At 36.2% G+C, this 12,642-nt stretch overlaps 1 protein-coding gene and 1 pseudogene across 2 annotated transcripts; both read left to right on the plus strand.

The window, feature by feature from the left end:
• Positions 1 to 1,435: 1,435 nt before the first annotated feature.
• LOC120212822 lies at positions 1,436 to 4,657 on the plus strand (annotated as a pseudogene).
• Positions 4,658 to 6,511: 1,854 nt separating this feature from the next.
• On the plus strand, positions 6,512 to 11,487 carry LOC120212818 (transcription factor PIF3-like). Of its 2 annotated transcripts, none has more exons than XM_039211001.1 (6): positions 6,512 to 7,041; positions 7,171 to 7,269; positions 7,347 to 7,412; positions 7,483 to 7,548; positions 10,794 to 11,114; positions 11,211 to 11,487. In XM_039211001.1, exons 1-6 carry the CDS (start codon positions 6,676 to 6,678, stop codon positions 11,289 to 11,291), a joined length of 999 nt encoding a protein of 332 aa, XP_039066932.1. In that variant the 5' UTR covers positions 6,512 to 6,675; the 3' UTR covers positions 11,292 to 11,487. The 2 variants fall into 2 exon arrangements, with proteins under 2 accessions (XP_039066932.1, XP_039066933.1); XM_039211002.1 differs by having other exon boundaries at positions 6,513 to 7,041; positions 7,174 to 7,269; positions 11,211 to 11,478.
• Positions 11,488 to 12,642: the final 1,155 nt, after the last annotated feature.

A 12,642-nucleotide genomic window follows, 5' to 3' on the forward strand; every position in this document is an offset into this window, starting at 1 on the left:
CAGCAACAGGACCACGGGGACAACCTCAACCGAAGCTCTGATGCCAATTATTAGGGGAAACCGAGTTATTTCCCACACGAACGTAGTTTCAAAATTGACCTAAAATGTCAAGATCAAAACCACCAAATGTTGCACAATAGATAAACCCGTCAAACTATTGAATATTGAAACATAATGTAAAAATTGAATAAAAAACAATAAAGGAAAGAACACACCAAATTTACGAGGTTCGACGAGAATATCGTCTACTTCTCGGGCACCACACCGAATGATAACTTCACTATCAACAAAATATTATAACAAATGTAATTCTTTAGAATTCCAAAAGTGAGAGAATGAATAAATCAAATGGAATAGAAAACTTGTTTTTGGGATGATTTCTAATGAAATACTTAGGCCTATTTATAATTGAGTTTTAAGGACTAAACTTATAAATAACCTATTATTTTAGGGACCAAAGATGAAATTCCCATGTACAAAGTTGAACACCTACCAAATTATGAATTTTCCAACTTGCCAAAATTGACAATTTACAAGCAAACATAACATTACCTATATATAATATTAACACCTTTAACTCGAAATACACTCACCATACATTGCAGAAAAAGATTCAGATACCTTCAAAAGAACCCTGTATTTTCAACCTTTTTGGATGCTTAATAAAATCATATGAACCACATTATAAAAACATAACTTTTGTGATGTATAGAAATGTCTAGGTATCCTGTGTTGATTAAATTTGGGATCACGTCAGAGTATGATTCGTTTGGTTATGTTACTTTGCTTCTGCTAGCGGCAAATTTGGTGATCTTTGTTGATAATATTCCGCACCGGACCAATCTGTCTCTTTGTTGATTTAGTTACATTTCCATTACCATATACTACTGGTTGCAGGTTGAGAGACCGCTTGGCTTAATTAGTTAGTGCTTGTTGTTATCCCTATCGCTGCATTTGCTTGTAAATTCTGGTTTCTGTTTTACATCTGTGACGTCATAGAGTCCTATTATTTCTATTAGATATTAGATGTAGCTGCTTGCCTTTGATGTTCTCTGTTTGTGTTATTTGTTTCTTCTGTGTTTTTGGAAAGCATGCTTATACTTTTGATCCATGCATCGTTGAAGATTTCAAGCAATATTTCAATGACATTGCTAACTCTGGTGAATAAATTTATCTGCAACAATTGGTGTCCTGACGTATGAAGTGGAAAATGTCAGTATATGGCAACCTAATTTGTGCCTGACTTACACTTGGTGTTAGTAAATCTGGGAAGTTTGAAACTTATTTATAATATTTTGCTGTGTATTTTTATTACTAGGTGCTCTCTCTGAATCATGTTCAATGTCTGCTTGTCTTTCTATTGATTGCTTGAAATTTGTATTTTAATTTATTCAGGATTTCATAATAATTTACTCAGAAGTTCATACAAGGGCTAATGCAGGGTCAAAAGGGTACCATTGGTTCATTGCAGGAAACCTTAATAGACCATGGGTCTTCATCAAGTAATGCTGCAATATAACAGCAAGTATGCTGGAATAATATCCGAAATCCCATTGAAAGTAGATTGTCTGATTTTTTGCTTTCGAATAATGACATTAATATTGGACATGGGAACCCTATTGCTCAAGAGCAGGAACTGGGTCGATGGAGCTTGGAAGAGTCTAGCTCAAATGGTGCACATAGTGAGTAAGCCAAAATGAGCAGAAAACAAACACATGGGTGGTCATCTTCCATAAGTGCTTCTGCAAGTGCTGGTCCACCGTTAGAAGAGCAGCAGTATGAACGAAACCCTCTTTTTGGCCAAAGTTCCAGTTCTAGTACAATTCCCCGGGATATCAACTTAAATGAGAGTTTAAAGGATAATGATGATGATAGTTGTCAAGTTATCGAACAGTCTAATCTATATAAGCCTGGTAGATCTGAAAATGAGCGGATGTCAACTATTTCTGGTCCCCAATCTTTTCTAAATTCTTCTGGAAGTGATGAGTATATCGTGGGTGATAATGATACCAGACTAGGTAGCCCGTATGAGGGTCGTTGTTCTCCTTGCAAAAGAAAGGCTCTTGAAGGAAATGTTGGCCAGTCTTCATCGAGTGGAAGTTCTAACAACTTCCATCGTAGTGCATGCCATGGAGGTCCTTCTAGCTATAGTGTTGGAAGCAGTGTGAATATATTTGCCCCTTCAGGACAGGTGCACCCTAGACTTGGATTGGATGTAAGGGGATCAGATTACGGAAGCATTCATGAACCAATTGTTTTACCAACAGCAGAGGGTGTTCACAAGAATTTTCGCCGTAGAATAAATCCTTCAAGTATGCAAGAACATGTTACTACCCCGATGTTTTCTACAGTTGATGCAGCGAGGCAGTCTTTTGTTTTGTCTTCTCAGCAGCCATCAAGACTTATTCCAACTGATCATTCTCTGGATTTAAGGTCTGCACCAGTGGCAGATAATGCAAGTGCACAAAACCCGAATGGCGCAAATCATGTTCCAAATTTGCCGCAAAATGTGCAACCATTTAGGCTGGATGGAGGTTCTGGTTCAAGAATTGGCGGTTCATCAAATTATAACTTATCTGGGGATAGAGATGCTGTACCATGTGAAGGGCATCAATCCAGAAGCATGGCTAGAAACTTATTTGAACGTCCTATGATTGTTTGTGCACCGAAGTTGAGAACTATGATTAGAAATCCAACAAATCGAGGCTTAGGCACTGTAAATACAAGTGCTCCTGGAAATGTTGCTTCTCCATATCACAGTGGCTCGAGTTCTGGTACCAATGCATCATCTGCTCCTTCATGGATTCCTCATCCCAACCCTTCATCCCAACAATACCCACGAAGATTGTCAGAACTTGTTCGTCGATCATTGATGTCTTCCAATGGTGCTGAACCTGGAGGCAATGCCAATCATTCTCGTCTTGCGTCAAGACTTCCTACTTCTACACAAGAGATGCTGCTTTCGTCTGGTGATGGTAATCAGGGCCACCATCGGCAATACCCTAGGCCACTGTCATGGTTGGGAAGACAAGATGCTAGTTTGGTTGGAATCCCCCATTCATTGCCAACTTTAGCTGCTGCAACTCAAGGAAGAAGCAGGGTTCTTGTGCCAGAGGTCTGCCCTGTTACTGAATTTTAATTTATTGTGTTAGTTTTTGCCGTTTCCTTAAAGTGGGAACCTCAAGTCGTATTTCCTTAACATTATTAGTATTTGATTTGCATCCATTCTAACTTTTGTGGAATAGCAAATAACTGTTATGGGTGAAGGAGAAACATTTTTTTTTCTTGCATGATAATGCAATGCTAATTGTGGAAAACATGTGTATGCTGTTGTTTTTTTCCCTAGTTGCTTTTGTTTGAAATAAATTCCATTGAGCATTGTTTCCAAATTGCTTTCACCAGCACAAGTACTATGAATCACTTGTTCATTTGCGTCACTTCAGTCATTTTGATCACACAAATGTTTTCCTTGTAAAGTCTTTGTTTTAGCTGTGCTCAACATATTAACATTAAATGATCTTCTATAAAATAAGGCCTCAACTGGATTTGACAGTTTGTTATGGTGCAGATTCCTCATGTCTTGGATCTCATGCGTAGGGGTGAGAACTTGCGTTTAGAGGTAATGTTTCTGATACTTATGTAGTATGGTGTACTTCTCTCTTCACCTATTGAATTGTGGAAGCATGAAAAAAAATCCTTCTTTTATTGTTCGTGGTCACCATAGTTAAGTAGTTAGCTATTCTTTATATTTGAGCTGTTATGAGCAGAGATTGGCCATGTAATGTTGGAGAAGTGTTGTTTATGGATGGGAATTTACTTCTGACCTAACAGTGGCGTATACTTTCTAATACTGCTTGTATGGCAGGATGTTATGATCCTCAATCAATCTGTGTTTTTTTGCATAGCTGATATTCACGACCGGCATAGGGATACATGGCTTGATGTCGATAACATGTCATATGAGGTATCATCTATCTATCTATCTATCTATCTATCTATCTATCTATCTATCTATCTACTTACCTATACTTTCCAGGTTTGAAAATTCTCATGTTAGAATTATTTTGTGGGTAATAGGAGTTGTTGGCTCTTGAAGAGCGCATTGGTAATGTAAGCACAGGATTGACTGAAGAAACTATATTAAACCGTCTGAAGCAACGAAAGTACTCTAGTACATCAAGAGCTCAGTTAGAGGCAGAACCATGTTGTATTTGTCAGGTAATGGATTTCCTCGTATGTGGTTTCTTTTCTGTTTCTATGAACCCCCTTAAATTATTGTTTACGAATATGCAGGAAGAATATAATGATGGAGAAAATCTTGGGACACTGGAATGTGGCCACAACTTCCATGCTGATTGCATTAAACAGTGGTTGATGCAAAAGAACTTGTGCCCCATTTGTAAAACAACTGGGCTTACTAAATGAGACAATGGGTTGTTTTAGGGCAATTAGTTCCTCCTCTCAAGTCGGAGAGGAAAAAAAAACCAATGTCGAAGTTTGTGGCTTTGCATCTGGAATTCGGTAAACTTGAAATGTTGCCATAATGCAGCCTTCAAGAGTCTTCACTCTGAGAAATCCATGGCAATTCAATCCAATTGTCAGAGGCATTAGTACCTCCAATTATGTCAAACAAAGCGATCTTCTGGGTGGATGACACATATTTGAAGCACTATTAGTTTTATGTATGAATCTTCAGCCAATGGCGACATAGATTATTGATTATCTTTATATTTTATGCCCTTTTGTTTTCTCTCTTTTCAATATTGGGTGGGGAAAACAGAGGTTTGGTCTCGTTGGGAATCATTTTCTGTCAATTTCTCATTGGTTGTTCAGTGGAGCCTCGAGATCTAACCCTCGATTATGGAGGTTTGAAATGTCTAAAAATCAATGAGCTCATATTCTAGTTTGTTTCAGTCTGGTTGGTCATTTACTTGCACAAATTGGGGTAGGAGAAGTTTGTCAGAGAAGGTGATAATTTTAACACCAACCCTCAACTTGAAAAGGTAATGCTTCGACATTAAAGCAGGGTTTGAAAGCAACCTCCACGATTAGCATAGCCTTACAAACAAGCTACAGCCCATACTCTTGATTGCGTTGTTAACCATCATAGCGTAGCTGACTTAAACAATATGTTTAGGTGTTGACGTCTCGATGCGGTGAGACTTATTCGAGGCTTGATCGGAGTTTCTTCTTTCATTACTCTATCAATACCTGAACCTGAACAGTTAGACCCGTAGGTCGGGCACATAAGATTCCATCTCATGACTTGTGAATATGATACCATTTGAGCCAAAGCCGAAAACCCTACTGGTTTCACTGGCAAAGATAGATGAACTTTGAACATGAGGCATGGTGAAGGTGAAAAGAATCTTGAAAATCCCATGGTTGACTGGTGACAGATCTGCTCGTTTTCTAACACGCAACTGACAATAATGGCCTCGGGAATTGCAGTATTGGGTAAGTCCCCCTTTTAATTAATGTTATTTTCAGTCTTTAGTTGGATAAGACAGTAAAAGTTGAACCTTGTCTCTTTGACTTTTTCTTCTTTTCTACCTATTATTACCTTAATAACACCCGCGTCCCTCGAATATTTCACAATATCATTCCCATCCCTCAAAGTTTTAAGATTTACTTAAAATTTGTTTTTTATCGTTTAGAAATAGTATTATTAATTTTAAATTTTCTTAAATATCATTTTAATCGCTGTTTGTTTTTGCCGGTATTGTAAGTTCTATTTATTTAAAGGAATTAAAAAAAAAGGGAATATCTTTCATATAATTGCTTCATGTTTTGCACTCCGTTGAACATCGAAAAACAATTACGAAACTTCTTTGTCTTAATGTGTACATTTAATGGAATTCAGGAGTAAAAATGATTAGTTCTTGTAAAATAATCAACTTATGCCACGTGATTTGTTTTTCTTTAAATATAATACGATAGTTTAATGATTAAACAATGAATCTTGCTGTCATAAGATTCTTGGAATTTATGAATCTAACTTATCGTTTCTGGATAAGCACAAATAATTAATTCAGATAATTTAAATTTAATTCATTCAATTGATATATTTATAATATTTTGTAAATAAGATTTTTAATATATTTAAATGTATAACAATATCAAATTTAAAATTTTAAAATAATTAAAATATTATATAAAAAGAATTTATTTACAAGATATAAAAACTCATAATTTAGTTAAAAATGATATAAAGTAAAAAAAATCAATATTACAATTTCATTGAAAAAGTTTAAAGGTTCAATTCTCTTTTGCATTTGTGAAGGGGTAAAACATAAATTTGTCATTTGTAAAATGTTGGATGCTATCAAATTAGGTGGAAGATTCGAAATAAATATAAAAAAGGGGGGGCCAAAAGAAAATAATAAAAATATTGGGCGGTGCGTTTTAATTAGGGCGGGAGATTAATCAAAATTTGATTATGCAATGTAACTTTGAGAATAAAAGCTAACGCTTCATACTCTGTTATTTCAGTAAACATTTTCAGACATATAAATTTATTTTTGAAAAAAAAGAACAAAATCAGAACAGAAAAAGACAGACAAATAAAGAAAATAAGGAAGGGAAAGGAAAAGGAAGAACCAAGTGGATCAGAAACGTTTTCTCCTTTTATGCTTGCGTTTCGATTATATTTAATTTCTTCTCCGGCTTATTTTCATGGCGGATCTGTACGGCGACGCGCCATATTCGAATCCGGATCCCGAAGAAATATCCACTTTCCTTAACCAACTCCTCCACAATCCTTCTACTTCGTCATCTTCATCTTCCCGCGTGCAATTCAAGGGCAAAAACATTCACCGTGTTCCGTCTCAAGTGCCAGGAATTCCGACGCTGGCATCTACCTCGGGTGTTGGGATGCCGATTCCGGTTGTGGATCGTTACCGGCTCGGAGGATTGGCTATTGGAGCCGAATCAGAGCCTCGAGTTAATTTCTCTAATCCTGAAAAATATTTTGGAACCAACGTTAAAGATAACGCCGACAATGCGTTATCTTCTGCCGGCGATTTCAGTTATGACAGCGAGGTAAAAGAATTTGAAATAATATTGTTAACGTTTCAAGTATCTTTTCCATTTGATAAAAAAAAGGGCGAAAGATTTAGATTTTTTTTTCTCCAACTGGAAATCTTAGATTAAGATTACTATTTAATCTAGAAGGTTCCGGATGCATCGGAGGTTCCATCAAATCAAGAACGGCCACGGAGTTCATCGAAGAGAAGCAGAGCAGCCGAAGTACATAATTTGTCAGAAAAGGTTTGACTTCTTAACATCTTTATATTTTCAATAGAAGAATCTATCTATAAGAAATTTGATGTATTTTTGTTTGGCAGAGGAGGAGGAGTCGGATTAATGAGAAAATGAAAGCTCTACAGAATCTAATCCCAAACTCTAACAAGGTATCTAAAATCATCCATAATCATAGTAACCTTTTTTTCTTCTAGTAAACGATTTTTGTGTGTGTGATAGACGGATAAGGCTTCGATGCTTGACGAGGCGATCGAGTATTTAAAACAGCTTCAGCTTCAAGTGCAGGTGAGTATTCTCATACAATGTTCTCAACTTTTAGTGCTAATTATCTCGTGTTAGACTTTGTTGTGCATTACTCAAATACTACGACAACCCAGTAGAGCTGAGCTGCCCAATGTTTGTTTTTTAAAGACGGGAATTTTAAATAACTGTGCCTTTCCGGATTTAGAAACGGTAGGAGTTGTCCATATCAGCTACATCGATTCCACTCAGAATTTGATAATGTTGTATTATGTTCTTAGCCTTATATCCTTAAATATTTGAATACTATAGAAAAGAACACAGGCCAACAGCAGACAGGGAACAAGCAAATCTATGGTAAAACATCATAAAAATTAAGTAATAGTAAAAAACAATGCGTTCTTTTATTTATATTGAAAACGGAATCTTCCTAAAATCATTTGTATCCATTGTTGTCAAGGTGCGCGCCTTGCATCTTAACATTATTCAACAAATGCTCTTCAGATTCAGACCCTTTCAAGCCTGTCTCATTTGATCACGCGCACGCCTAGTGTGCATTTAAGCATGCTTTTTTTAAGGTATTAGGTATTACAAAAATCCATCTGATTGAATCTCTTTAATTTCTCTTATTTTCACCCTTTTTAATTTGATATACATTTTCTTGTAAGAAAAGAAAAATATCTGATGAAATGACTCCGACACAATGGCTGAACATTGTTGAATAGTGGCGGAGTCACAATTTGGTGAGGGTGGACACATGCCCATTTTAAAATATGAATTTTCTTCTATGAGTTACTTATTTTACTGATGGTGTCCATCCTGAAAATTTTGTACCCGTCCTAAAATCTGAGTTTTCTTCGATTAGTTACTTATTTTACGGACGATGTCTACCTTGAAATTTTATTTGTACTCATCCTATTTAAAAGTCTTATGTTGTTAATATATGTGCCCACCCTAACAATTTTTCTGGATCCGCCACTAGTTGAACGACAGTACTTAATGAAGAAGAGAAAGGCAATCAACGATAACAAGTAAACGGGGAGTATTAGGTTTTTTTTACTAACTTTAGAAATGAATTACAATGTATCTTCCTTTAGCCATAACAATAGGAGGCTTATATAGCCCATTATGCCTTGCTATCAAACTAACCAAAGTGTAATTACCTAATAATAAATATTAACTAATTCTATTAACATTCTAACATTAACCCTACTTCTTCAACCTTCTTGGTGTAAAGATGAACATTTGAGTTGGTTTTTGATAAAGAAATATGCTCTCTCTTCATTTATCATCCTGTCATTGAGAAACGAAAATGCGAATTTGAAAGTGTTATGCCTCCTTTCGTTCTACTTGAATTGAAAGTGCGATGTTTCCTATTGTTCTACTTTAGACGAGAATTAAAAGTGTTATGCCTCCATTTGTTCTACTTAAATCAAAAGTGTTATGTCTCCTTTCGTTCTACTTGTATCGAAAGTTCGATGTTTCCTTCCGTACTACTTTAGATGAGAATCAAAAGTGTTATGACTCCTTTCGTTCTACTTTAGACGACAATCGAAAATGTGAATCTTCCTTTCATTCTACTTTATTCACCTTACTTTTCTCTTTTTTATTCTTTCATTCGGAATTCCTTCCGGAATCAAAACATTTTTCTCTTGAAAACAACACAATTATGTTTCCAACAATTCAATTATGTTGTATCAGCACTCAATAACCAACTTATCATCAGGCCATCATCAACATGTAGCAGAAATATGAGTAGCAGAACATGTCATCTAAGAAGATTGAAGCAGTCGATTTAAACCAACAAAGAGTAAACTAAGAACAACTCTCATGAGAAAATCAACTTCCAGTAAACTAAGGAGTGTTTCAAGACTATCCCAGATACAATAACCTCATTCAAACCTCAAACCACAGCAATTTTTCCATGATTCAACAAACTTAAAAACCATAGAGTAATGTGGAGTAAATCTAGATGCCTAACCAGAAACTGAAAACAAACACATACAACCGACTAGATCAGATCCAATTTGAAGAGAATCACCGTATCAATGACTCAACAGTCGAACTACAAACAGCAGACTAATCTAACACACAATGCAACAGCAACACCGACCTCAGCTTTAAAAAAGAAACAAAAAAAAACTTACAAAAGTCAAATCCATTGATAACCATCAGCAAAATAAGTAGCAAATTTTAAGAGATACTCATTCAGACATTTCATGGAGCAGCTTCTCCTCATTCAGATTGATAAACCTCGGTAAATTGAAAACAGTATACCACACCTCATTAGTAAACTCAAGTCCATACAAAGCAGATGATGAAGAACAGTGTAAACTTAGACTCCTTCAGTGTAAACCGAGACCAGTGAACATCAGTTGAAGAATATGACAGCCCAATGAAGTTTACATGCATCCATTGAGAAGGCGATGAGTTTAAGATAGCAGACAGTGTCTGAATCGATCAACGTTGAATTGAAAAATAAAAAAAACAACGGCGTTGACACAACCCGGTAAAAAAATGACGTCAAACAAAGATTTGTCTAAGACTTTCAGCCGGCAATATTGTTAATGGCACATCATCGTTGACCAAACCGTCACATGCCATGCCTTCAATTTGGATGGTTTTCGTTAAGTCCATTACCATTGTTACTAATTTGCTTCTATTTTAATAATATGACTTGATTGCTCCCTTTTTAGGTAGGACTTGTTTTAAAAACAGGGAGTGTTAGGGTACTCTCCCAGTTCACTTTGGTCACTATGAAGGTCCTTCACTATCAACTAACAAGTCTATAGGGTTGTAGGATACCTTCCTATAGCTAACATGACATGCTCGACTTTCTTGGTAGCCAGCCTATTGATTTTTTTTCGTTGCAAAAACTTTACTGTTTGGCTTGACAGCTATAGCATGACTAAACCATATGGTACTTGTACAAGTTTCCTGAAGCACTGAAGAAAAGTTTTGTTAAAGATCCTGCAATCTTGGCATTTAACAATATCATGACACTGTAAGTTTGAAAATGTCTACTAACCAGCCTGCATTTGGGATGAAAAGGGTGGTTAGGCATCAATGCGTTTAGTTTCATGCTTAGACTGTTTTGTTTCTCGTAATGGTCATGGACATGATCCAAAGAGAACGGGATTTTTTTTATATTTGTACTCTGTTATGATGATAAGATCATTTGTTTGATTTGTTGCACATGATAGCATTGGAAGTTTTTAAACACCCAGTGTAGATGAAATGATAAAATAGTGGACTTGTTTTTTAAATCTTTAGTTTCATTGCCGTTGCAGATGTTGTCAATGAGAAATGGATTGAGTTTGTACCCTATGCCCTTACCCGCAGCACCACAGCCAATGCAAATGCTTCCCACAGGCATGGGCTACGATGAGGGACATGGATTCTTTAATCCCAACATAGGAGCAGGCACATTTTCTTCAAATGAAGAAAGCACGATGAATACAGCTTTTAATCTATCTGGTCCATCCACCGTCTCACATCTGCCTGTTGTTCAACCTTCTGCGGCTAATATGTGTAATTTGGAAGCTTCAATTGGCTTTGAATCCTCTGCTGGGGCACGCTATGGTTCCTTCGCCCACTCATCATCTTCCAAGGTAAATTTAGCATTAACATGAAATGAATCGGTCGGAGAACTCTCTGAATTAATGCACGAATCATTTATTTATTTTCTTTCCTTTTTACGTGTGAAGGAAATATGCAAGGGAGGCAGGTCACAGCTGGAATTAGAGATGAATCATGCTGGGAATAGCTCTTCATCAGGTGTATCTTAGCCGAGCAGAAGCAGAGTGTATAATAAAACTGAGACCAAACTCTTCCTCTGGTTAAGACACAATAGAAACTATATAAGTTATATTGAAACTGATAACATTGCATACTTGTTCAGGTTATTTTATGTTATAAATTGTAACAGGTTGGCTGTAGGGGATTGATACCTCATTCCCCATTTTGCATAAAGTGGTGACTTTAATTGCTATTTCTCAGGATCTTTTCGAAGTTCAAACAATATGTTTTCTGTTCTGTTCCAGTGTTGAAAAATGATTCACATTGGGCTTTCCTCTTGGTAGAGGAAAATAACATTCATGTTGTGTTTTGCGAGTTAGTATGCTAATTTCGTAACCCTTTCATTACAGAAAATATTTGAATGAAAACAAACGCATAAACTTCTTTTGTTCTCGTGAGGAAGAAAGTGAAAAGTAAATAATTTTTTTTACCTCTTATGAATTTGAAATATTTACTTAAAATTAATTTTGATATTAATTAGTGTGTTTTTGGTTAAAGAATATTTAACCATATTACAATTACATAACAAACTCCAATATGCTTTCTTCTGTTTTGCGAGTTAGTCTGCTACCCTCGTCCTTGGCCCATTTTCGGCAAGCTCCGCAGAATAAAGATTTTTCTTTAGAGTTGCATTAATTTTCTTTCGTATGTCTGTTAGTAGATTCCCTTATTCACATAGTGGTGTTATTTATTGGTCTATTGATTTGAAGTTTCAGTCATCTGATACACAATATACTTTAATATATCGAAGAATGTGGTCCACTGAACATATAAAAATTGTGTTTTTGATTAGGTTGACAACACACACTCTATATATGCAGGAGTTTAAACCTGAGTTTTTAGGAAGACCAATACTTCTTTTGTGTGTTCTAAAAAAAGCATCAATTGGAGATGTTGTCTGCTCACATTTGCTCGGGTCGATACAGTCGTATGTATATGATCCACAGGTCCAGGTCCGTGTAAGTATGCACCAGATTTCACTTATAACTAACTATAAGGCATATAATTTTCCAATAGGCTTTACTTGGTGGCAAAACGTAGAGGTAGAGTTGATTGAATATGAAGACGTTGGTCCTTGCTCTCCATGACACATTTTAGCTGACCTTTAAAGACCGCTTACCATTGAAATTCGAGACGCCATAAATAAATAGTCGGTGCAGAAATTGTGCTCTTCAATAGCCTGCTCTCTAACAGAATCTGTTATTGCCTGACAACGTGGGGTTGTGTTTGTTTTTGTGGGATTAGGCCAGTGGAACGTTTGAACAATTTCCCAAGGCACTGTCGGTGGAGGACACATTTAAGCTAGCTGCAGCAGAGACCAACTGCTGGCTCTCGTCATGT

This window comes from Hibiscus syriacus, unplaced genomic scaffold, assembly GCF_006381635.1.
Source record: "Hibiscus syriacus cultivar Baekdansim isolate YM2019G1 unplaced genomic scaffold, ASM638163v2 tig00110017_pilon, whole genome shotgun sequence".
NCBI classification, from domain to species: Eukaryota; Viridiplantae; Streptophyta; class Magnoliopsida; order Malvales; family Malvaceae; genus Hibiscus; species Hibiscus syriacus.